General features: G+C 40.6%; 2 protein-coding genes across 9 annotated transcripts in view; one reads left to right on the top strand and one right to left on the bottom strand.

Moving 5' to 3' along the window:
- Positions 1-27,118, bottom strand: part of LOC120794107 (ras-related protein Rab-26) — a 94,338-nt gene that overhangs the window by 12,299 nt on the left and 54,921 nt on the right. For all 7 annotated transcript variants that reach the window (XM_040134782.1, XM_040134789.1, XM_040134787.1 and 4 more), the window contains exon 5: positions 24,216-24,268. In XM_040134782.1, coding sequence (XP_039990716.1) covers positions 24,216-24,268 — 53 coding nt within the window. The remainder of the gene's footprint in view (positions 1-24,215; positions 24,269-27,118) is intronic.
- On the top strand, positions 37-4,562 carry LOC120794106 (putative protein TPRXL). Of its 2 annotated transcripts, none has more exons than XM_040134781.1 (3): positions 37-110; positions 820-1,924; positions 3,760-4,562. In XM_040134781.1, the coding sequence occupies exons 2-3, from the start codon at positions 874-876 to the stop codon at positions 3,885-3,887; spliced, it is 1,179 nt and encodes a 392-aa protein (XP_039990715.1). In that variant the 5' UTR covers positions 37-110; positions 820-873; the 3' UTR covers positions 3,888-4,562. The 2 variants fall into 2 exon arrangements, with proteins under 2 accessions (XP_039990715.1, XP_039990714.1); XM_040134780.1 differs by having other exon boundaries at positions 3,757-4,562.

The raw sequence follows: 27,118 nt of genomic DNA, 5'->3' as shown, positions 1-27,118 counted from the left end.
GAGCAGCTGGGTGGGGAAACGTGTAGGGCAAGAGTGATATTATGAAAGAGAAGAAATAAAAACAGATTAGTTCAGACGGGGTGCGAATTGAGATCAGCAAAGCACTGCAGGTAAACACTGTTTTACACTTTACATTCACATCTTGAGCACAAATGTATGCACATTTTCAACATGCCAATGTTAGTTTTCAAGTTTTTGGGTATAATAATTTGAGATTTTCATTTTTTTCAGTAATGAACTTTAAGTTATGAACTGTTTTAGAAGAATTTTATGTTTAATTACAGTAGTTTAATCAAACAGACTATTTTGTTTATATTATCTAAAGCATGCTGTGAAACTTTTGAGAGGAGAAAAACACAATCTTCTGCTTACATGTTAAACTCAGAAGCAATAAAATTCAGTACACTCAGGGTTTTTTGTTGTGACAGCCTTACTTAGTCTGGTATGCTTCGCTTAGGTTACTTATATTACTGAGTTAATTTGCTGGCTTTATGACTCTATTCCACTTGTTTTGTTACAATAGCTTAGCATTGTAGCTGAACGCTAAACTGTAGTTCAGCATGTATTTGTGTAACCACATGAATGTCAAAACTGCCTTTTGAAATGAAAACAGATGGTTGTCAGTTGATCATCAAAGTCCTTTTAAATACTTCCACGGCTGATGGGTGTTGACATACCATCCGGCTTTGGTGTGAAAAGGCTCTGGTTGTGAAACATGTAAAACTTTATTGGAGAAGTCGAGTTGGGTGTGTCTTGTTCCTCTTTTCAAAACATAAACACCCCCCCGCCCCTTCTCTCTCTCCATGTTTCTCTTCACAGTGTTTTTGCGATCACCTGACCTGGCAAACACTCAGTGACACCCCACCAAGCAGGATGAATAAAGGCTCCGCTGCTATTAATGGCCCTGCTAGCCCAGCCCATGTCAGTAGTGGCTATGCTAAGTGTGGCCGGATGAGTAAAAGAGTCCCTGAAGTTAATTATGTGAGCCACAGTGCACAGAACGGAGACTGCAAGGGCATAAGAAGGCCGGGACAGGTCATAACACATAGCCAGGAGCCCAGAGAGCTTTCTTTGTTAACACTCCCCACCTCCAGCGTGAACACCAGTTCTCACCAGCGGCGGTGGTCAGCTGACTTTAGTAAGGGTGGGACCTCACCTGTCATTATTGTGAAGAAGAACAAGAAGGAGCCACAGCCTCCACAGCGAGGAGTATCTCTCCCCACACCTCACACGGCGTCGCGCGCTTCATCCAAACGCTACTCCTGCCCCCCCATGGGGAACTTTAGCTCACCAAGTCAGTCCTCATCTTCCTCCTCCTCCAACGCCTCATCCTGCTCCTCTCCTCCTCCTGTGCAGACATCAGTCATCACCGGACATGACCCTCTAGGCTGGAAGCTGCATCCCAAGTCCAGCTCCACCTCCCCACGGGCACACACTAAAAGGCTTTCTCTGCAGATTCCCCTCCCTGTCATCTTTCCTGACCCCAATCCTAGTCCCACCCCAACCTCTAAATCGGACAACACTCCCAATCAAGACCCCTCCCCGGAAACCAATCGGCGCCACTCGGACTCCTCAGCCGTCCTCAGATCTCTGGCAACCCCTGTGCCTGTGGTGACACTTGAGGGGCTCTCTGTCGTGCGTCTCCGCCCTGTCACCCATTCGGATGAGTCTAATGATGTCTTCAGGGAGGGGAATGAAGAGGGGGTGAAGGTGACCACCCAGCCAGGCAAAATGCCGCCGCCTGTCCCAGAAAAAACCTCCATGGCCAGACAAATAGCACAACTGATTGCTCATTCACGGCAACGCTGTACCCCCATTACCACTAAAACTACAGTGGAAAACATTTACACCCCTGTGATGAAGCCTAAACCCAAACATTCCCATCAGACTGTGGACCACAGCAGCCTGCATGCTCCAAAAATGGGTAAGTACTCATGAAAATCTCCCAATATTCACCTGTCAAGGATGAATAATGTTGGATTACCACCTAAAGCTCTTTGGGCAAACCACAACAAAACTATAAATCACATTGCAATTTAAAAGCTCACTTCTATAAAGTTGGAAAACTCTTGAAAGACATAAACAAGGGCTACACAGTCTCCAATGTGCAGATTTTGACACAGAGGTGCTGCCCTCTAGTGGCCCTGTTCAGGACCAAAACACAAACATGGCTAAGGGGATGTGGTACAAGGACAGAAGTGGCCATGAAGACTGGACATGTGGGTGATGTTTAATATGTAAACCCAGTAATGTGAACAAAATCTTTCACACAAACATGGAAAACAACGTGGAAAATAAAAAACCTGTTGTCAAATATATCAGTGTATAGTGGAAATGTTAATCGCACAAACCAATGAAAAGTATGAGACAAATGCCGCTAGGGGTGGTAATAAACTGAAGGTATCATCCTAAATTAATAAAATACTCTAATGCACTTATTTATGCGTATATTAATAATACTATTTAACTTTTTTAGGTTTTGCATTAGTATCAGGGTAGCAAGAGGAAGAAAAACAAATTTTTTAAACAAAAATTGTAATAAACTCGCTGCTAGCGATTAGAAGTGGGGAAGGAAAAAAAACAGTTGAGAGACAGATTATGAGAATTATGGTCCCAAGGAATGTTCCGATCAAGTTTTGTTTGGCCCCAGTCTGAGTCCTTTGATATGGGGTATCTGCTGATTCTGAGCATGTCCATGTGTCTCTTCCTGAACATCGTTATTGGTACTTTGTGAGAGTCCAAATTCCCTGTATGTAAAACCATATCTGGTCAATAAAGCTGATTCTGATTCTGATCCCTTACTTTACCTCAACGTTGATTAAATATGTATCTGACACAATGAAATAACAGCTGTGGCCTACTTAATGCGACACTCCTTATTTTTCACGAGCTACCTGATCCAAAATCCGAAGGTCGTGATTCAAAACTACGACGTTTATAAGCTGTAAATACGGATGATATGAATATGATACGAATGAAAGATTAACTGGGAGAATCTGACTCCTGAAACTGACGTGACACAGTCCACTCTGGTGGTGGTGTTGGAACTACAGAAACGCTCGTCGAGTTACTCACGGAGTTAACAATGATTAGCGACAGCTGACATGGCCTACTGTAACTGCTGAAAACGACAGCTCGCGCCACGCGAGGGAGAAGCTGCACCTGAATGTTACGCTGCTCTTTGCTAATGGTAGTCGGTGTCTGAACCCCAGAGTCACACACTGCTACGCCCACATCATTTGTCATAGTCACACACACTAATTTTCGCCTGGATGTGCAGCGGAAGGCTGCGCTGTAGAGCCCGGCTGTGAGAGGGGACAGCAGCTTTGCAACACCAGCGGGCTGAGATGGATACAGCAGGGTATAAAAAAGAAAGGGTCGGATTTTGATCAGCTTTATTTTAGCCGGCACCAATCCATTCAAATATACTCGGACTGGCCCCGACACCAGTCCTTGGAAAATATGGTCATAGATGACACAGCTGTATCACAACTGTATTCACTCTCAGTCATGAGTAAACTCAAGTTGATGTGTAATATTGTCGGTCTTCCCCTTTGCACAAACAGTTAAATTAATTTGCTGCATATGAAGACGGTGCACAACATTGTCTTCAAAGCTGGTGAAAGATCTCATTGCAGATGCCTGAGCGGCTTCCACCCTGATGAGCGTTTGATTGATTTTCCTATGTGATGTGCCGAGAGGAGCGGAGGGGCTTTGCAGTGTCAGTCAATAGTAATAACATTCAGCGTGTCCCAGCAGGGCTGCGTCTGGACACCAGCTGCGACAGGGGGAGCGCCACCCCACGCTTCGCTGGCAGAGACACTGAGAGAGGACAACTGAACCTTCAGCATTCAACCTACAACACCATTTACTACCAGGCTGTGTGAAATATTTCACAGATAGTACATGTATATCCTTGAAGATGGAACCCCATGGCCTATTTATCTCATTTGAATTTTTTTGTTGTTGTTTTCTTTTGTTTTTGTTTAAAACACACTTTTCCCGCTCCGACCACCAGAGCAAATGAGTGTTATCAGGCCAGTAGTCTGTATCGTGTTGTTTTACCGCTTTACTTACTACAGTCCCCTTGGATTTCTGCTGTAAATGTCTTACTGACTCCTCTCTGTTGTGGAAATGTGGCTTTGTTTGTCATGTCAGTCACGGAGGATGTGGGCTTGTGTAGGAGGAAACAAACACTGCAGATGTTGCAGTTCCCGCTGACTGCTGATGGAGGTCATAAATCACTAAAATTCCCTTTAAGTTACTGTTGCATATTTGCCTGTACAGTGGATGAAATTTGCCTCAGTGTTTTGTTGAAAGGATGTTTACTTATGATAGAACATATGATATTCTTTTTAGTAAAAAAATATGTAATATGTGTAATATAATAAATTTGAACATATATGGCTCACTGATATTAGTTGATAAACTAATCCATTAATCAACTGATCAACAGGAAATGACTTGATGAAAATAAGTCAAATCTTTTTTTTTTTTGCAGGCAGTTAATTATTTGAAGTTTACATTTTCCGACATATATCCTCTGTCTTTGTATCAAATAAAAGCAAAACACTGGTTAAAGCTTCTCATGTGTGATGATTTTCATGCTTTTGCAGTTTTTCATCATTGTTAGTTGAGTACAACATTGTCAATAGAGCTTAACTGTATGTCCAACAGAGCAAACCTTTGTGAATACATGACTTTGGTCTCTGGTGACGTATGAATGGTATTTGTCTATATTTTTGACGCTGTAACCTGCTAATCGATAATCAAAGCCCATTGATTATTGGAGCCGTGTGATGAGTATGAGTCTGAATATGATTTATTCTTAATACATTTTGTGCAAAATTCACATTCTCTTGTTTGTTTTTATCAGTGATTCCCATGGTCTGATGTGTCTGACGCTCTGCCTCTAGATGAATTTCTACTGCTATGCTCCAGTTCAGGCTTGGCAGGCCCTTACTGTACAGGTATACACTACAATACTTGGGCAAATATGGTGTGTTTGCCTGACGGATGCACACACTCACAACATGCAGCAAGAAAATCTAACTTGCCTGTGGCTGCAATATGACTGGAATAGTACGTGAACTCCACACAGGTGCAAAGTGCTTAGTTTAAATACAGAGAAAAATGGGCTTTAGACTGCAAAAAGTATATAGATTGCGTAATTACTGGGGAATCACTGGGAAAATAGCTAAACAAAAAGCACAGCTATGTTATCACTGTGTATTTACTGAGTATATACACAGTAAACAAACAGTATATACAGTCTTAAAGATGTCAAGTAATGGTGTGCTTTTTCAGATATTCAGCAACAAGAACAGCAGGGACATTTTTGCAATACGGCGGGCGAGAGGATCCAAAAGAAAATGCTAAAATGACAGAACATCAGTCTAAATCCAAACTGTGCAAAGTAGCAGCCAAAGGCCCGGACTTGTTTACCTTCCGCTACCTCTGCCCATTGTCCGTATTCGCATTATCATCTTGTGACACACCTTGTGGAGTAGGCTCAGACAGAATTAAGTGTTGAGGCAAAAGGAACCGATTGGTAACACTTCAGTTTACATGACCCAAAGGAACTGACAGACTAACTGGAAAGACTCCTGGAAAGGACTGTGGAATTTGGTCCTAATAAAGGGAAATGGAGCCAGTGTTTAGTTGGTACATGTCCAATTATTTAAGTCGAATTAATTGTCAGTGTAAATTAATGAGTCTTTTACTTACACAAGCAAATGTAAAATTTTGTCTTTCATTTTTAATAATAACCTAATATTTACTTGGGTTGAAATGAAGCTCTGTTACCTTTTTCAGTCATTACATCCAGTGATTTATTATTGTTTTTTCATAACCATAAGGAGCTATAGAGAGACGGATTACAAAAAAAAGTATCCTGAGTATCCGTCAAGCTCCAAAAACACTTGATCCTACATATCCCATAATGCAACGCCTACTTCCCACTTCTTTCAAAACTCACACCTCTAATTTGTAATGTAGGCTTTCATTTAAAAATGTTCAAGTCTTAAGCCAAAGCCGAGATAACCCTGATGACATCACTAAGACAACTTCAGGGTTATTTTTTAAACTTTGGAAACCGCCCCCAGAGCCAAAGTAGACATTATACAACTGATTTTACTGATTGTGTAGTACTCGTGAAAAGTAAACTAAGATGTGGATGCCCCTTTAAGATGTTGGCAGCTCTTTAAGAATATTATATCTAAAAGCCAGTAACTGCTAATACACTCAGCTTAACTCTCTTCTGTTCGTTTTGCCACTACAGTGTAGTATCTGGAGCATGAAAGTTAATTATTGACTTTGGGATCAGGAAGGGTGACAAAATAATCTCGACCCAAGGTCAGGGCTTTCACCACATCATGAACCGAGACAGGGTTTAGAAGCTCCTCTCGGTGTAGGAGCACTTGCTATCTCGTGACCATTTTTTCACATAACGACACCTGAACCGGCTCCGAGGTGTGATGAAGACCCTGAGGTGCGGCTAAAAGCTCTAAAACAGCTAGAAAGTGGACCTTGAGTTGAGATGGTTTTGTGTCAAAACTATTAGGGAGTTTCATGATCGTTCTTACAAACCTAAATAAATGATTTACTGACCTAGAACATTGTCTACATTTCCCTATAATTGGTACCAAATTACGTAGTACTTTCTAAAGAAATTCTTGGGATATTATTAAGAAAAATACGGCGCCCCCTACAACAAAGCATAACTAAACAATGTCTATTTTTGGCCTTCTTCTCCTCACATGATTTCATTTTTTCTGGCACATCAAAGAAGTTGATTCCAGCCTGATTCAATTATTTCCAAACTTTTATCTGAATGTTTACAGGAATAAAGACCTCTTCATAAAAAGCACTAAATATTGAGAACACCCACATCCATCAATTTGGTAAATGCCAAGCTTAAAAGTAATTTTCTTTTCTCTCTAGACTTTTGATTAATGCAATCTAATTAGACCTTAACTGCTACCTGTACTAATCTGATTAAAACATTCATTCTTCTTTCACGGTGAAATGTTTGGCAATATTTCAGCAGGATATAGTGTGAAAAAAATCTTTAAGGATACTAATGTAAGTGAGAGGTAAAAAGATGCAGACGGAGAGAGATCTGCAGTGTAGGCTGGAAGCAACGCTGCCGGCAGGTGAGCGTAGGGAATGCAGATCATCATACATACACATAAACACATGCAAAGACCCCAAACACACACACTCACACTCTGTATCGCACCGTGTGCATGCAAATCTGAAGCTGCTGCATCTCAAATTTCCTTCTTGGTTCACTTTTTTCATTTGCTGAACTACAAATAATGTAAAAAAAAAGTTATGCTTTTGTGCTTGCGTGAATCCCAGTTGATTTTCTTTCTTTAACCTCAATCTAAGCTTGATCTTAATTCTAATTTTAAACTTTACATTATACTCATTCCTTTGGGAAGTGAGGCTCAGACAGGGGGATTTAATTCCACAAAAAATATCCGCATTCTTAAGGTCTAAAACGGCAGATAAACACAAAAATACACAACTTCACACACTGCACTTCGAGCCTCAAGGATACAACCTGAACATCACTTTTATGTGTGTAAAGTTCTATGAGATCCTAATTTGACCTGTGCCTCTTTCTGTTAAGTGGGGCTGGTGGCTCTAAAGGCATCAAAGTTGGACTGCAGTTAGATAAATATCACGAGGGGGAGGCTGGTTAGCATCCAAACCTCGATTGAGAACTTCACTTTTTTGCATTTTTGTATTTTTTTAATAACCTTTCATGAGAAGGTGGGATTAAACAGTATCTGGCAGTCAGGGTCCCAGACATCCTATTCAATTTTCCCACTGGCCATAACGGACTGTCCTGACCAGAGAAACAGCAGTATTGGTCGATCGAATGCTTCAAACATACCATAACAGAAACCCACGTTTAGGTTTTCCTGAAAGGGAAACTAGGACTCCCAAGGAGCATTGCTGTAGGAACCATCCAACGACTGATGTTAGTATCCTGGCGACTGCATTTGTAACATGAGGGGAGGTTGGATGTTGAACTTTGTGGAACTTTTGATCACTTTTGGATCTACTTAGTAACTGCGCTGCAGTGATTTGTTTCTGATTGCAATGATGGACTGAAGGGCAACACACACCAGCTGCGTCTTGTCCTTTGTTTGCCTTAGAACACACCAGATGTGGCGTACAGAAGAAGAGGAACCGGTGCAGCATCTGGGATGTGGAGAGACAGTGATGTATGTTGACTGGATGGCACACACCAGTTTTTGACACAGTGACACACATCTTGATGTCAAGCTACGTGTGCCCATACATATAGAGTAAAGATGCAGGTGTTTAGATCAAGCGATAAAATTCTGATAATACAAAGAGTCGTTTTGCGAAGTTTGGGATGCTAAGACAGCAGCGATGGCTTTTGTAACGATTTTGTATGGAAAAAGTGTTTCGGGCCAGTGTGCGCCACATGCAAACCAAAAGTGGCCACTAAGTAAGTAGATGTAGCAATACTATGGTGTAAAAGCAATCTTTTACTCCTCCATAAAGAATAATACAAAAGTAAAATTACAGTTTTAACAGTAGTTAAATCAAAAGTACAAGGACTGTTGATTTGTTACGACTGAAGTATTAAAGTACTGTACTGTGTGGTAGTTTAACCCATAATAAAGCATCACATTTTATAAAGCAAATTTCAATTTATCCTAGAGAAATCTGTCTGTCTGTCTGTCTTTCTTTCTGTCTGTCCTTAGGTTTTCTCTACAACCGCTCATCAAACGTCATGTGTGTATTGTTCAGGACCCAAGGAAGTGCAGTGACGACTGCGAAGGTTTTTGGAAGAGTGGTTCTCGAAACATTTAACAACAGTCAGTTAGCGTTTTAAAGATGGCTGCGCCCAGTCGAGCATGGATTCCCAGGCGAACAAGCACAGCTACAAAACCTCACACAGGATCATCTAAAGTGTGGGGCGATTTTAGACCCAAGCTCTGCAAACTGGAAATGGCTTATCACAGCAGTACAACTGCTATTCACGGCCACTTGAACCAAAAGCAGCGCTTTGTTTAAGACGCAGCGACATGAAGAAAGCACCATTTTGTTTTTACCCCCACCCAAGCATGATATATGAGGATTATTAACAGGTGGAACAAGTCATTTATGCAGCGCTGCTGTTAAATCAAGTTCTTCAGTAAAAACAGATTCTCCAGTTCAAGGAGGGGTTAAAGGTTATTAGGTACACCTAGATATAACTTTGTTCCTTATATTGTGTCAACCTTAATTCATATAAATGGGATGGACAAAATATTAGGATCAATCTCTCAGTACAACTCGGTAAAGTCCAACAGCACCACAAATTACAGGCTCCAAAATGATCATTAAAATAAATCAACACCTCTTTCAAACAGATTCAATAAAAACTAAACTTTATAATCCGCATGAAGGGAGATTTGATTGCAGGCCTGTTGTATTATATGGCATTATTTTTATCCAGGTGTACCTAATAAATTGGCAAGTGAGTGTATATGTCACAGTAAATGTGTGGTCCAGTTTTTTCTGATCAGGTATCTGACAAATAGGGTCTATTATTATTATTAATATCATAACACAGATGTGACGTGAAAGTCTGATGATGATCATTAGGTGATTAAATAAAATACTGAACTATTATTGAGATAACCAGCACATTCTGAATTGGGACTGTGCTAGTTGTTTGTCATTTTTATTTCCTGCACAGCAATAGTCAGCCCTTCCACAGGTGTTAGCACTTATGTTTCCTAATGTTTTCCCACGTTTTCACTGAGAGCATGTACAAACTGACCTTGGATGGCAGCTCCCTCACCCCTCTGTTGGTTTCCTTACACCTGTCAGGGCAGGACAATTTGACTGGTTATCAGTACATCGTGGTTGGTGATGAGTTCAGTGATGTCTCATTATTCCCAGCATCGCTCCACCGAACTTACACACGACTAGAGGTCTGATCAGCCAGAGTAACTGAAAACGCATGCATGCATGTGGAAAGCTTTTAATTTACAATGTACCTAGGAACTATAACCGTCAAATAAATGTAGTGGAGTAAAAAGTACAATATTTTCCAATGAAATGTAGTGAAGCAAAACTATGAAGTGGCATAACTTGGAAATACTTGAATAAAGTAAAGTACAAGGTCTTTTTATTTAAGTACAGTAAATCAGTAAATGTAATGTACTGGCCTGAATACAGGGCCCTGATTATATGATGAAAAACACTTGGGAAAGTTTCCCTGTGAAACCATTAATTCAAGGTGAGAGTCCTCATCATTGATCCATTTCTTTTGTAGAAGTGAAACATGACATACAGTAACACATAAATCCCACATTTGTCAGGCTCTTGAAGTGGCAAGAATGGTTAACATTTTCATACGTAATTCTTGGCTGTTTGATGGATTTTCTCCCTGGTTCATTTCTGCAGTAAAGACCTCATTTTCACTTATCACGACCTTATTTCCTCTGTGGCAGCAGAACATTATACACCATCCTTCAGAAACTCCTGTAGGCTAAACTGGGCTAATGAAACACTTTCAGGGCTGACTAACTCTGAAAGACTCACTATAAACAGACTTGAATACACTCCGTAGCCTAGCAACATTAAGGCTACCAACAACCCATAATGCAACACTCTCTGTAGAAGACCCTGCTACACTGTTACTCTCTCCATTCAAAAAGAATATATGATGTTGTGAACAGGTAACTCTCCAGTCTTTGAATACAGAGTGTACAACAAAGCTGAGTACACCCCTGCGCAATATCACTAAAATGTTAAATGAGTCAAAATTGTGTGTCTAATGGAACATGGCTACACATGGTAAGGTACTGCCCGAACAAGTAAGAAACCGGATGGTGAGACTTCATAAAGATGGGAGAACGGTGCAAGAGCATCAGTAGGCGACTAAACATAAGCTGAAACATAGTCGTTGCAGTGGTTAGGAGGGAGAGGAAGAGCCATACTACCAAGAACAGAAGGCGCCGTGACCCAAATACTGAATGAAAAGATGACTAGCTGTCTCTAGGAGCTTGGCAGGACAGGAACTGTCCAACATGACAATGATCCCAAACACTGCAAAAATCACACGAGCGTTTGTACAGAAGAAAAAAGTGAAAACTATGACTTGGCCAAGTATGTCCCCTGACTTGAATCCAATGGAACACCTTTGGAGTATTTTAAAGTGGAAGGCAGAGCAACAAAACCCCTCCAGCAAAGAGCAGCTGAAAGGGAATCCTCTGTGAAGAAGAGCGGAACATCTCTCCACAGATTTGTGAAAGATTGGTATCATCCATGCCCTGGAGGATCTAATCTGTCATCGAAAACAAAGGCAGACGATACAAAATACAAAATATTAAAAAACAGAAAAGAATGGAATCTCACTAATGAGGGGTGAAGTGACTTTTGTTGCAGCTGCTTCTTAAACATGGATCTCTCACTATAGTTCAATTAGTCAAACGTTTTTGTTTTACAAATTAATTGGTATCATTTTTCTTGGGCTTTGGCTAAAAACAAATAAAATTATATTAAAAGGGCAGAATGTGTAATTATTTGACATTTTAGGTCAGAAAGACCAAGGGTGTAACTCAGTTTTGTTGTATAAAACTTAATAATAATAATAAAAATACAAACTCAATTTCCTATATATATATATACTATATATATTACACTGTTGAAACAGCTGCACAACCCAGGACTTCCTGGGGTCTTGGTTTTGACACGTCATACACCAACAGATTTAACAGCCCTTGGCACATGGGTATTTTACTTTTAAAGGCCATTTGAGATACTAACAAAATACTGACAAAAATATAATTTGTCTGGAACAATGATGACATATCTGTAATGGGACCAGTGTTCTGAAATTGTATTATCCATGAGACCCCAGTGGTAGTATTGTAGATAAATTTACTCTGCACCAATGTTGACCTCAGGAAATAGATCATATATTGTCACTGATCCACAGTAAATACAGTTTCTTAGTTACCATTGTTACAAAGTAGCTACAACACAATGCTGTAAATCCAGAAAAAGGCCCAAAAAGAATCTTGGTGCTTAAACACCCCCACTCATAGTTAGGAAGTGATGTTGTTACTACGATGTTGTTACTACGATTGAATGATCGCACACACAGTTAGGTTTATTGAATTTACATATCAGAACTGATACTGGGAAAGAAAAGTGGGTTTGGTGCATCGCTGAAACAAGCCACAGAGCCATCTTTTCAAAGGCATCTCAGTGATTTTATTTGGTGCCACCTGAGTTCAAAAGACATTGTTCTCATGCTGCCAAATGCAGTGAGCTGAAGGATCAAACACTCCAGGGTTGGAAAAAGACAAAAATACGCTTGCTGTGAATGAAGCTCAGATATAAGTTTTCACTCTAACTGAGTGACTAATAACCCAGGCTTGAAGAGAAAAAAGGATCAAAAGTTTCGGGAGTCTAAATGAGATGGCTGGATACACTCCACCTCTGAGGAGGAAGAAGAAGAGAAAGATGAAAAGGCAGAGAGGAAGAGATCTTTTCATCCCTCGGAGTGAGGAAAGCAGCGTAGGCAGAACAGACCGGCACTTATTAGCCTGCTTAACCTTTTGCACACTGACTGTGTGTTTGTTTGTGCGTGTGTGGTTTGGGAGAGCTGCAGGTTGCATGAGTAGTGTGTGTGTGTGTGTGTGTGTGTGTGTGTGTGTGTGTGTGTGTGTGTGTGTGTGTGTGTGTGTGTCTGTGTGGTTTGGTGTCAAAGTGTACATGATAGTGTGGGTTTGAAGTCCTATGGCTGGTATGGCAGCAACAATAATGAAATCCTGAACAATACAGCTGAAGGTCAGCAGCAATCGCGACACATAGAGCTCCCTTTGTCTTCCATCTGATTCATTTCAAATGAAGTATTCAACACATAAAAACATCTCTCTGACTGCATCAGTCTCTGTTTCAGTCCATTGTGGTGGCTTCACTGCATTAGATGTCCTAACGCTTAGCTGCTGTACACATCTCGTACATTCATAGCTGTTGTATCCAGTGTGCTTCTCTCAGATTTCAGGTGAGATTCAACAACACATTATCTCCTGTACTATGGTAGATTTAAAACGCCAAAAGTAAAACAAAACATGTCCCCCTGAAAAACAATTCGTTCAGTTGCTAAAGACTAAAAGCTATATTAGTGTCCTTTCAACATTCAGTGTGTTGTCCAATTACTTATTACACAGTAAATGTATACAAATTATATAACGTATAACATATTTAACACAACATATTTAATTTAGACACCTTACTTTTTCCACACTGTGTAAGTGACTCAGGGCTACTATAATCATACAAGTGTACTTAAAGCAAGCTATATTTAGATTTCTGAACTTCAATATCAGGGAATATTACCAGGGAAGAAAAAAAAACACATCTCCAGTATGAAATACTGTATAGATCTATACATCTATAAGGTTCTGCCTAAAAAAAATGACATATTTAAACTGCATAATGCCAATGATAACATTTTCATTAAACTAGCGCATCTCTGTGCCCTTTCAACTCTTTTTTTAATTCAAAACATTTAACAATGTAACTGTGTTCTATGACGTTGAAGTGTGGAAGTCCAAAGAATAACACTGTGCAAAGAAGACACGCTGAGCGACCTGCCTGCGGGACCACACTGACATAAAGGAAACCTATTAGCCCGCAGTGTGGTAGCCGCCCACCCAGCACTGTCTGAAGCTGCTGCCTGACACTTTGGTGGACTTTCAAATTTTTTAAATGAGACAGAAATGCTCAAAATGTCAAAATAGCTTAGTAACGAATAGTAAAAGTAAGTAACAAATGATGCTATGAGAGGACAATATTGTCAATTTTTATGAAGTACTAATCAAAAAAAATAAAGTCGGTAAAGTAAAGGTTTGATTATGAGGCATCTGATTATAGGGATGGATGATACCAGATTATGACTGCAGGGATTGGGAGATGTTTTTATACAGCCACAAAGTCTATGGTTGGCTTCTTTTGGTTTATCTTAACCATGACCACAATCGCTCCCTAACCGCATCACTGTAGCCATGACGACAAAGGTCCCCCCCCCCCAACCTTCACAAAGCATGTTTCCCTAAATCTAACCAAGTCGTTTAGATTTCGACTTGGTTTAGATAACCAAGTCGTCACCATAGTGTTTTTAGGGACTGACAATGTTTTTGACAATCAGTGCATTGTGTCCTTTATTTTGGAGGACTTGTTGCACAATATACAGTATACGGTGAATAATATACTGTTATTCCTCACATACAGTACATTATTAATGCAATATTACACCCTGAAGATCCCACTGTGTGAGTGGGGGTCAGCATTTAGGGCAACAGCACATGCAGGGGAATTACTGTGAGTTCATCCTTCCACGTGTGCGGACCTCTTCCAGGTCCTTTGCATACTGCAATAAGGCAACTACAGAAGGAGCCATTAAAGTTTCTGTTCAATCCCCTGAAGGCTGAATATCTAATTAGCATCTAACTACCACAAGTCTCTCACTTCTTAATCTCCTGCTCCTTGTTTTTTTTACAAGTTCCTGGGGACACACGGTGGTCTTTTCCAGCCGTTTTCCGTTCTCCGGTCTGACAAGCTATGGCAAGTGCCTTTTGTCCAAAATGAAAAACAAAAGCCATTTTTGTCATAGGGGAACAGGGGGAAAAGCTAACTTGGTTTTTGAGAGACGAGGCCTCGAAAGAAGGGGGAGAAAACATGACAAACAGAGGGAGAAGCAGAAAGTATGAAGAAAATGTGAGGGCCGTAAGGGGAGCTAGAGCAAAATCAACAAACTTGTTGTGTAGACAAGAGAGGCTGAAACGGAGAGAGAGGAAGGAGAGAGGAGGACAAACATTATTTGTTTCTATAGAGAGACCTGCAGAGTGTTGCTGCATCGTTAATTTTCTGCTTGGCAAAGGAAAAGACCTCGAAGCGCAGAGCATCACCCCCCTCGCCTGCTAATCAACTGTGTGTGTTTTTTTTTTTTTTTTTTTGTTTGGTTTGTTTTTCCAACCAAAAGCTTTTTGGTGTCTCTGCAGCTCAATTAGGCAAACTGGCACTGAGATTCATCAACTTCTATGTTGGTGCTAGAGAGGCTGTACAAACTTGTTTTTTTTTGCCTTTTCAATTTTGTGCTATTTTATCATGTTTACTGTGATTCATACTCAAACAGACATATGATTATGGTTTTTAGATTTCATTTTGATATTTGTTGAACTACTGACATGCCTATATGTACATTTAAAGTGTTATTAGATGTTAGTCTTTGCTGTCCATGATGGCCGTCAATCGTTTAGCGCAACTACACGGTTGAAAATGCCACCAAGTCGTCTTTTTCCCCCCCTTGCCTCGTTTGCACAGATGTTACCACTGGAATGTTTCTGCAGCCTTTGTTCATTCAAAAAAAGTGGTCAGTAATGCATTTTGTTATCTTAACCCAACCACAAACGGGACTCTGGGTCCCACCCTGGGCTCTCCCACCCCAACCACCTCCTAGCGACTCCGCTGCCGTCAATAAATGTGCAGCTTCATTCATTCAAAATAAATTGTTGCCTCTCAAAATAATCCAGCCAGCGATTACCTTTCCTGCAAAATGTGTTTCCTGTTACAGTTTAGTTAAAACTTATATTTATATACAGTTTCTGGGAGACAGGGTTGAGCAGCCATACTACACCCGAGGGAGTTCATTCCACCGTTTAGTCTCCTGAGTACAGAATAGCTTTCGTTTCTATCTTTTGTACCTTGCGGTCCGCGAGCAGGCAAGACTGATGGGCAATGTGGTCCTGTACGTGCGCTGGAAGCTTTTGTTTCTGTGGGAATCACATTTGCATAAAGTTTTGAGCTTTTCTCAACTTTCCACCGTAGTGCCTTGGGTGACTTTTAAAGTCTCTGTACCTCAGCAGGCGGCACTGAGCTGCAACAGCAGGTCCCTTTCACAGAGAATTTCACAAAAAAAGTCCATACGTGTGAAAGGCCCATTACACTTACAACAGTGTCAGCGGTTTCTCTTATTGTCATCCAGACACTTGTAGTATAATAATATGGTGGTAGTCAAATTAAAAAAAAAAATAGAAATCCTGTCTAAATTGCAATGTTATCATTGCACCAACCGTACTTATAATCACATTAAGAGACACTTTATACTAGATTATACTACTAGTTGCATCTTTCAGAGATCTAGCCTTTACTACCTTATCTTTGACTGAGGTTTAACTATTTTAGAAGAATACTGAGTCTTCTTTTTTTGCCCAATGTAGACTGCTCAAGCCTCATATTAGCTTTAGCTGAACTTAATACTGTAATTTTGTATGAGGACTGTGGATTTTGTTCCTTATCTTTTACAGTATAGTCATGCTAAGAAGGGGTCACTTCATGTGAGTATTGTATTAAGATAGACTTAAAAAAAAGCAAAAAAAAAAAAAAAAAAGCAATCCCTATTATTGCAAGAACAGAGCAACATGTGGTAAATGCAACAGATTGCAAAAAAGATAAAAACTCCACCGATCAGATTTGCACGAACACGCTGCAATCCTGCTCCCTACGGTCAGCTCCATTTGTCTCCCTTCCCTGAGCACTTAGGTGGCCGTGTGCCAGCTGACAGCGGGTGTGCATCACATTGATTTCTACTTTACTTTTGTGGGAATCTTTTGAACAACAAAAGCCTTCCTGCTGCGAGAAGGCTTTCAGTGATTTAATGATTTAATGATTTTTCCCTCTGTGGCCTATGTAGCCATGCGTGCTGGTCAATACCAATTAAGTCTGTTTGTGTGTGCATGTTTGTGGATTATAATACGTATGTGTCTGGTATGTGCGTGAATGGAAATCTGCAACCGAGCAGTGTCTTTAGCCAACAGGGTTGTATGGTGCCATGGTACCAGGTTTAAACCCCTGATATGAGGTTGTAAAAAATTACAACTATATTTGCACGCATGCAATAATACATCGAGTACGAATAGTGCAGCCTTGGGAACAGTCTGAAAAGCCTTTATTTGGCCAGATCATTCAAATGAAGTTGTGGAAAATTCAAGTGTTACAAACGTGTCTAAAAACCACACAGATTGCAACCGGTGCATTATCATCATTATATACACACTGGACACACCAGGATACTTGATTTTATTTGCCGTAACTTAACTTGAAATGGACCCTTAGTGGTTCAATGACAAAATGCTGCCAGTGACAGTGACATTGCCTCATTGGCGGTAAAAATGAATAATCATGAACAGGTTGGCATGACAACAGGTGAAGTACAAACTTATCGTCAACATGTCCTTGACCAGCGGAGAACCTGAATAAAATGACACACCGTATAATCATGTAGAGCATTATGTTTTATTACCAGCATTACAACAAAAAGGTTAAAGGTTTATGAGATGTGTGTGTACATAGTATGTGCCTGAGTGTCTATCAGTGCTTATATATCCGTGCGTTTTTACAATCCGTGCGAAAGCAGAGTCGCCTTGATATGTTTATGTGTGGTGTGCTGCTCTCCAGATACAGCATTCAGATGTAAATTCCATTCTTCTTTGTTGTGACAGGACGACATCATACTGTCACATGAAGAGGGGCAGAACCGAAGACCTTGTCACGCTAAGACCTTCATGTGTCACCGATAACAGGCTCGGCGTCAGCTGTACTGAGCGTCACGAAGGTTCCTTCCCTTTACGCTTGGCACTGGTGGTATATTGAGCAGGATGTAATTGGAGCGTGAGACTGGGGGGCGAGGACGGGGCAGCGGCATGATGAGAACAGAAATGAAGGGTTGAGTGGCAGTCGCTCACTTTGAGATATACCTTTCTTAGAAATGGCATTTTTCTCAAGTATTACTGACAGATTTCGACAATTTCAGTATTTCCTCCAATGTCAATAAAAGCAAGTTCCTCTTATATTCTCTCAATGCCGCTCAAGTCAAAAATCAGTCATATCCTTCAAAATTGTAAACACGTGTTAAAGTCATACACACAGTAGAGGCAGAGGTACAAAAATCCATCCCAGGCAGTGTTTTGTATCTGACACACGACAGGTAGCAGTTGGAAAATAATGACATCAAGGCAGAGAAGTGATTTTCCTTCTCTCATAAGCTGCATCAGAGATGGATTTTAAACTTATTTTCCTGTTGAAGCCTTAATTAATGATCACTGTGAGTGCAAGACACCCGCCCCACCTTTCTCAGAGCACTTGCACACTAGGCCGCATAAAACTGGCATCTTTTTCTCTCCCCTTCAGCCCTCCGTCTAGATGAAAACTGTTTGTCTCTGCCCAAAAACAGAGCCCTTTCAAAATGGTGTACAGGGTGCATAAAAGTGCATAAAAGGTGAAACATCAGCCTGGTGTCTTAGTGTGTGCATGGGAAACTGAGATTTAGCAAAATGATCGCTAATTTTGAATTGTCGATATGGCTGAATACACAGCACAGCAGTTTTCACTAACCTGGATTTATGTTGATTCTTTCAGACAACACTGTGCTCATAAAATAATGATTTTAAAATGAATGATTTTTTAGAATTGTTTCACAGCGCACCAGCTTGGAAATGACTGCTGATTAACAGCTAGCATTTATGGGCCACAAGTAAATATTTCTTACCCGTTCAGTTGTCTGACAACAGAAAGAGAAACATATGTAGATGACGTCATTTCTGCTGCTTTCTTTATAATGTTTAACACTGCCCAGGCATAGAATGACATGGATTCTCATTCAATTTCTATTTGCTCACCTGCTGTGTATAAATCAGTCTGCCTTCAAAAAATATGGGAAGGGACACTGCAGGTCTTATCGTTGCAGTTATATGATGATTAAGTGCGGCATTTACTAAAGTGCTCTTAAAAAAAAAGAGGACAAGACTTGCATTCATTCTCTCTCTGCATATTTTATCCTTTATCCTCCAAAAGCGCTCCAGCCTTGACCCAGACATTCGGCAGCTAATGGATTCAAACTATGGGAGCGATGAGTGTGTGCTGATACAGTGAGCCGCAGCAGCCTTGAACGCACATGTATGTGGTCAGAGCTGTGTGTGCCATATGCATGCATTCACAGGCTAAAGCTCAAACTATTGATCTGCAACTTTTTAAGACAAATGCAAGTGTGTTTTTGCTATTTTCCATCACTGCTTTCTGAGTATTTAGATGTGTCTGCTGGTTGAAAAATCCATAAATGTGACACATAAGCAGAGGTAGAAGTATTTAGATCTTTTCCTCGAGTAAAAGTAACAAAATACTCCAGAGGTACTGCATTCAAATTTTTACTTAATTAAAAGTACATTAGTATTATCAGGGAAATGCATTAAAGTCTAAGTAAACGAACTCACGATTATGAGTACTGTTCAGGGAGTTATATTTAGCGCAGAGCTCATTTTAATTTAAATTTCCATTTTTAATATACTGTTTGGTACAATTCAGTAATAGTTCAAGATTTTATTTATTACAATATTTTGCTTTCTTGTTGAGAGTTAGATGAGATGATTGATACCATTCACATGTCTGTATATTGAATATGACACTAACACCATTATCTTGCGGAAACAGTGTAAAACCACGAATTGTTGATTATATACTCTGGGTTTACACCAATAAAATGTAGCTTGTTAGTGAACTTTAGAGGTTTTGTAAGATTTTGTATACTTCTGACAGAGTCAGGCTAGCTGTATCTCCTCCCAGTCTTTGCGCTAAGCTAAGCTAACTGGCTGCTTCATACTTACGACACAGACATAAGAGTGGTATCAATCTTCTCAACTAATCCCACGGCAAGAAAGTGAATGAATTCGTTTCCCAAAATGGCAAAAAAAAAAGACAAGAGGTTCCATGACTTCAAAAAGCTGGTGGACGCTCTAAAGGTCTTTGGTTTGTCCAGAGACAGCTGAAAAAACCCTACAAAAACACTTGAGATGCCACATCTGTCCATCCACTCTCGACCCCAAAACAGTGCAGCAGTGCGCGGATCCACGTTGCAATAACAACAAGCAAGTAACTGCGATTAATGATTACTTTGCTGACTAGGTGTCAGTCTATGAGAAATTACACTACCCTATGTGTAGGATAAGACAGTATAAACACAGCACATATCAGACCTGCACAGTCTGCACTTAAATTGTTGTAATTAGAATTGATTCGCATTAACAAGCCCAAATTGCCTTTGTGTGTGTGTGTCTTGCAGGATGTAGTTCTGTACTGAGCTGAACAGGTGAGCTCTCTCACTTCTCTGTAAGGTTTACAGCCCCCACACACACACACACACAATACACACGCACGCACACACACACAAACACACACACACACACACACACAGACTGTCCACCAGCCTCCCACTGTGTTCGCATCTGCTCTGGAGCACTAGAGCTGTTTTTGTGCGAATGCTGTCATGTGTGTAACTGACTAACACCCTCATACATGATGAAATCTCTGTGTGGACATTCGATGGACGCTCTATACATGTCGAGGACATGACGGATGGTGAGGGATTTGTGTCACTCTGTCTAATTTGGAGAAAAATCCTGTCAGGATGCAGAGGATTTGTCTTCTGAGCCCAATTTCCACCACTTGAAATACGAAACGATCATTCGAACAATACACAGACAGAGTACTACTGCTCCATAATGTCAAATTAAGCAAAAAAATAAATCAAACTGTGCAATCACATGTGAAACCTTTGTACTTGTATACACCTTTGTATACACCACCTCTCATAGTACGGCCCCCAGTTTCTATTTCAACAAAAGCTTTCTGGTTTCAAATCATCTACTCTCTTCTTGTTCTTTGTGCTTTCTTTGATTTCCCGTAGAATATACCTGGCAGTGTGACTGGAGGTGCCCTTGTGGTTCTCAGGAAGGCTAACATGCAAGGCAAGACCCCTAACCTGTTCTTGCCATCCGTGGCTGTGGGGTGGTGCATTTCAGTCTTTATAAAGCCATTCCATACAGCAGAAAAAGAAACTTATAACACCGAATGGTGTGGTACGCCCTGACCTAGAACACATTTCTATGCATTTAAAGATGTGGTCACCGTACATTTTCGTGGTCCATCCAGTTTGCAGAGTCACTGCACCTCTGTTGCTGTGATTTCTAACATGAAAATCAAACACTGGGTGGCCTCATCAAAGGGGTCAAGTCATTTTACTTATCATGACTACTACTCATTCTACTAAAAGTTGTATAAATCTGAAAAAATAAACCCTGATGACAACAATTTTTGTAACTTTCTGTGACCAGCAATCCAAGGCCCAATCCATGGGTCGATTGCTGAGAAAGTAGTCATGATCTGAACTACTTAAGCTCTCTTCAAGTTCCTCCCTTCCTTCATCACTTTTTTGCCTACTCAGCTTTTACTGTATATGCCTCCAAACTAACTGCCAGCGATATAAATGAAAGCATTATAACCTTAAACAGTGTTAAAAACTCAAATGGAGTACTGTGCGGCAAAGTTTAGTTATAAGCAGTGCAGCTGGTGACTGACTGAATCATGTTTTCCCCTCGGGGCTTACCCTAGCTGTTTGCGCTTCCTGCTAAAACCGTTTAGTACTGCAAATGTGAACACTTGACTTGAGTCGCTGCTGATACCAGCTGTTGTACATACTCGCTCCCCTCTGCACTTCCCGTACATGCCAAACTGCAATCCGCATGCAGAAGAGACCGACTGGGAGCCTCATGGTTTGCCAGTTTAGTTCAGGTACTTAAACCAGGCAGCAGACTCTGTTAGTCTCCATTCAAAACCAGCATATCATGATAGTTTGTCCTGCACTTTACTGGCCTGAAAGGTGCCGTAAAACCCAATACTGGAAAACACATTTAAAAGTCTGGACCCAGCATGTAGCACTCGAACCTCACAAGACTAGTGGCTGCTCAAATAAAGCTAAACACTTTAGATGTTGCCGGACGACTTTTTATCTGAACTAGTTTCTTTCAAGCATATCCTGGCTTTAACCATTCACTTACTAGTTTCCAGGGTGGGAGGCTAAAAGTTAAAAGCAATCCAAACACTGGCTAACACTAACAAAGTGTACACACATCAATGTTGTCAAAAATACAAATTTAAAAACATTTTTCTGTTAATTGCTTTTTGCTCATCGAGTAATCAGGTATTAATGTTTGACATTTGGGACATTACGTAGCATGACATGTAGCCTGCTATGTTTGTTTCATCTTGTTGTGGAGGACAAAACAATTTCCAATTGTAACCCCGCTCCCTGCCTCCATTTGTGGCCAACCCCATCCTGATGGGTTGTAAGACAGAGAGATTTCTTTACTGATGCCCGCGGGCAGAGAATTACAGTAATCAAATCAACTGGTAATATTAGTGTGAACACTTGAGTGTGTGACTAACTCAGTTATTTGGCGTTACATGATACTTTGCTACAGAATATGTGGGTAAGACCTGACAATTATTCTGTCCAAACAATAACTTTTGTGTTGTGCAAAGTCAAAAGGATAGCAAAGCAGATCATTGGAAACTGGAAACTTCCTAACAATTTGTCCCTTTATGTCATCTTTCCTTCTCCCTTGTCTTTACTCTGTTTTCCATCCATATTAGATCCAAGGCTTAAGATACCTGTTAGAATGACTTAGTAGAAACTATTAAAACCATAATGATGCTAACCAGCTGTTTGGATAGAAGCTAAGCTCTGTTTCTGTTTTCTCTCCACAGACTGCTCTCTATCCTCTGTTAATGAAGCCTTTTGCGCACCTACACTACCCCCCCCCCCCCCCCCACCACACACACACACACACACACACACACACACTGGCACGCACACACAGACTCCAGATGTAAATGCATCAGCCTGGCAGATGGCTATGGAGCCAATCCTCTCCTTGATGTGTAAGACACACACTTTTATAATGGCCATATTCTCCTCTAAACTCCACTCTGCGTTAATCAAAGGAGAGTAATGCACCTACAAGGGGCGAGGGGAGTGGCAGCAAATGGAGCAGGAGATGGCTGGAAAAACACAGTGGAAGCTGACTTCAGAGGACAGACCGGCTGTGACTACAAAGAGATGGGTCCATCTGGAGGAAAAGCGAGACCTAATCTGCAACCGAATGCTTTTCAGCTTCTTCACGTTTTCATTTGTTGCCACTGTGGTCACCCTCATTCACTGTCCTCATCGTTCATCATCCGATCCCTGCTGTGAGTATGAGCCAGTATCGGCACCTTTGCACATTACTTTAAGAACTTTCCATTCAACTGCACACTTTCAGTGGACAGGAGAGTTTCTATGGGCACTGTAATATTATGTATAACCCATATTATATTTCTCCTTTGTTTACATGAAAGTTTATTAATATACATGATTTTACACTGACATTACACTCACTTGTCCCATTATCTAACATAAGCCTTCATGCAAAATCCCAATTTACATGTCCAAAAGACTATGTTCACACACAGACTATCAGAGAGCTGCGACATAAATCAACAGAACCCTCAAACAGGCAACACTATATCACAAACTAACCTAAATATTAAAAGGTGAATGTTTGAGTATGGTTACTCCACCAAGTAGCATTGAATTTGTTCCTCCCAAATGATCAACGGTGATCATCCAGGGGTCATAATCCCAACCAAATTATTGCTGGTGCATGGAGTGAAATTAGGGTGTAATCTAACAACTCCTGAATCATGTTAATATACAAAATAACCATTCTGTCCCATTTTCTGCCTCTTAACCAGGGTTGGGTCACAGTGGCAGCAGGCTAAGTGAGGTAGTCCAGACGCCCTTTTCCCCAGCAACGTCATCCAGCTCCTCCTGGGGGAGCATCTTTATCAGATGCCCAAACCACCTCAATTGACTCCTTTTGACGCGAAGGAGCAGCGACTTTACCCTGAGGTCCCTCGAGATGACTCAGCTCTTTAACGTGTCTCTAAGGCTGAGCCCAGTCACCATACAGCAGAAACCCATTTCAGCCCGAACATATATTGACTAGATTGAGAGCTTCGCCTTCAGGCTCAGCTCTCTCTTCATCTGAGTGGTCATAACTACTGACGCTACACAAATCCATCAACCTCTAACTCCATTTTACCCTTACTGGTGAGCAAGGCACCGAGATACTTTAACTCCTTCACTTGGCGCAGAAACTCACTCCTAACCCAGAGGTGTTCAGTTTTCCAGAAACCATTTTTCGAGATTGACATAAGAGAAAAACGAGCAGCATTGAGTTTTATGAAAGAAGTGAAGGAAGAAGGAGAATTTGACAGACAAGTGCAATTGTTCTTACCCGGATGTTGTCAAAGGATGCTTTGTTAGTGACATCATACAGAAGGAGAAGAGCTGAGGAGAGAGAGGAAAAAAAGCAGACACATTTGAAATTTGGCTGTATTCGACTGCTAACTGTTCTAACAAACCACATATCAGAAATATGATTCAGAGTCATTATATAAACATAACCAACTATAGACTATATTATAATTTCATGAATAGCTTTTGCATGAGTTATTTATTAGCATTTATAAAGAGGTTTTATTTTCCTGGGTAGCTATTCCCGTTTCCCCCTTAAAACGTCAAGGTAGCCTCAACAAGTCCTCCAACTTCATTCCTACCCCCGGATACAACCCATAGGGACAAACCAGCAGTGGACCTTTGTCGTCAAGGTAACATTAGTACGACCTGTAGAAGCGTACCAGCAGCAGGGCGACTGTACCTTTGTGGTCATGGTAACAATAATAAACATGCAGTTGTGGAACAGTCTCGGTTTGGTTGGTTTTTGGCAGAAAAATGACTCGGCTAGGTTTAGCAAAAGATTGTGGTTTGGGTTAAAACAAGTACCTTGTTAAGGTTAGAGGACCTTCATTGTCATGGTTAGAATAATAGACACGTGGTTAAGGTTGTGGAGCGGTCATGGATAAAACAAACAGCGTCAATTATTGGTTTAATGCGGGACATGAACAGCAGTCTCCTGTGTAATAGTCTTGTGTGTTGTTTTGAGAGAAAATTGATTGCCACCTTAATTGTTTCGTATAAGATATAAGGAAACGCTTTTATGCTTTTTATCTGCAAAGTTGCTAAATGTTTATACAAAACATATCTGCAAAAATGTTGACTGAAAATGAATTTCACTTGTTTTCCAGACAATATTCACTCATATCAACTTTCACACAATTGAGATTTTTTTTGTGGTTATGCTAAGGCACAAACAGCACTTTAGGCCTTAAGAGACTTTGTTTAGGTTAGAGAACAATGGTGGTTTTGGTTAAAAATCCAATATTACGCTTCAAAGGGACTGTGGACCTGAAGCATGAGACTCCACGTGTTTATTTTAATAATATTTAACCAAAACCACAATCTTTTCCTTAAACTTAACCAAAGTCTCTTCAGGCCTAAACCTAACCATATAAGGTAACGCTGGTCTCCGGTGTCAACGTCCTATTATTTGTATGCCCAACATCCACTCTGACCACCTCTCTATGATTTGTGTGTCGTACAAAAACATTATACTTCCTTTACTCAAAACAATTTCGGTGCTGAATATAACCCAGGCACAAAGCCATTCGGGAAGCGTCGAGGATCGCTCCCAAATTCCTTCTGCAGCATGACAATGAGGAACAAGGAGTCCTCCAACAGATGGTCTGGCTCCCACAGATCCCTGATCTCAACATCATGAAGTCAGTCCGGGATCACATGAAGAGCGAGAAGACACTGAGACAGCCTAAATCCACAGAACTGTGGCAAGTTCTCCAAGATGCTTGGAACAACATACCTGCCAAGTACCTTGAAAAACTGTGCGAAGTGTACCGAGGAGAATTGGTGCTGTTTTAAAGGCAAAAGGATGGGCGCACCAAATACTGATTAGATTTTATGAAATTAACTGATAAATAAAAAAAATATTCATGTTATTATTTTTAAAAGCATCCTCACTTTAGTTTTAGTGCCTAAAACTTTTGCACAGTACTGTAAATAAACAATTTTTTAGGAGACAGGGTTGTAATATTAAACAGGAGCACGGGATCAGACAATGCTCTTATGGCTCATTTTGGAAAACAATGACAAACAACCTTTGGTAGTTTGGTTGGAGGACTTTTTATTCATCCTGGAGAATGACCTTAGAATTAAAAAAAAAAATCAATATTGTGAACCTGGAACATCTTTGAATTGTTTTGCTTTTTTTCTTGTGAAAAACAGCACATAAACAGAAAAAGATCTGGCACTTCCACTTTCACTGTGTGTATTTGTGTTGGAAAAATTCTTACCCTTGATGCTCATGACTGTGTAATCACCTCGCATTGACCTCGAATTATTACTTGTGTGAGAGTCTGTACAACTATCTCATGACAACAGAGGCTGCGCCCAGGGGAGGATGTGAATACCAGAGAGGAACAGGGCACTCTTGCTCCTCTCCTCAAGGCCATCTCACTTGTCTATTCCTGTACGATAAGCAAAGAACTATCTTCACCATGTGTGTGATATATGTCAGCGAGAATGCAAGCCTCTGCCCATCTGGCATTATAAAAGTCTCATGTGAACTCTGTATTTTTGAACATTTGCACTGCAGGCTCTCCGTGTGTAACTTGTTCCCTTGCCGCAAGAATAAACAACCTAATCTTGTGAATTTCAGACGGTGTTCCTGAGTTTGTTTTGGAATTTTCCTATCAACTTGATTTAGATCCAGAAAAACTTGTCTATATTTTTTTAATACGTTTTGATAACAATGTAGAAATTTTATAAGGTTGTGCAGCCGTGTGGAGGTATGCAATGCTCTGATTATTTTCTGTCACAACAAAACCATCTACTTAGAACTTAACAGCCATAATGTGTCCATTTTTTGCAAAATAAAAGTCATGTAGTTTGACTTGAAAAACAAAACGAATGTAGGGTAGGGTTGCACAGGAATATCTTCTGTTATTACACTTTGTAAAGATGTGTTATATTAATTATTAAGTTCCACTGTTTGAGGTTCAACAAGTGCTTTTGGATCTTACACCGGAGAAATGCATGAAGAGGAGCTTATGGTTTCCATTGTTGGTTGAGCAAAGTGCTGAGCTCTCCCATTCTCCACAGCATTAGTATCACACCTGACAACATAACCACACATGTGAATTACCTCCGACTACACCGTGCTGCCATACAGGTGAATATCAACTCAGGTAGCACAAACTGGAGGGTGTGCATTGTAAAGCTCTGCCA

This window comes from Xiphias gladius, chromosome 9, assembly GCF_016859285.1.
Source record: "Xiphias gladius isolate SHS-SW01 ecotype Sanya breed wild chromosome 9, ASM1685928v1, whole genome shotgun sequence".
Lineage (NCBI taxonomy): Eukaryota > Metazoa > Chordata > Actinopteri > Istiophoriformes > Xiphiidae > Xiphias > Xiphias gladius.
The sequence above is the reverse complement of the archived record's forward strand: the minus strand, read 5'-3'. Positions and strand labels throughout refer to the sequence as shown.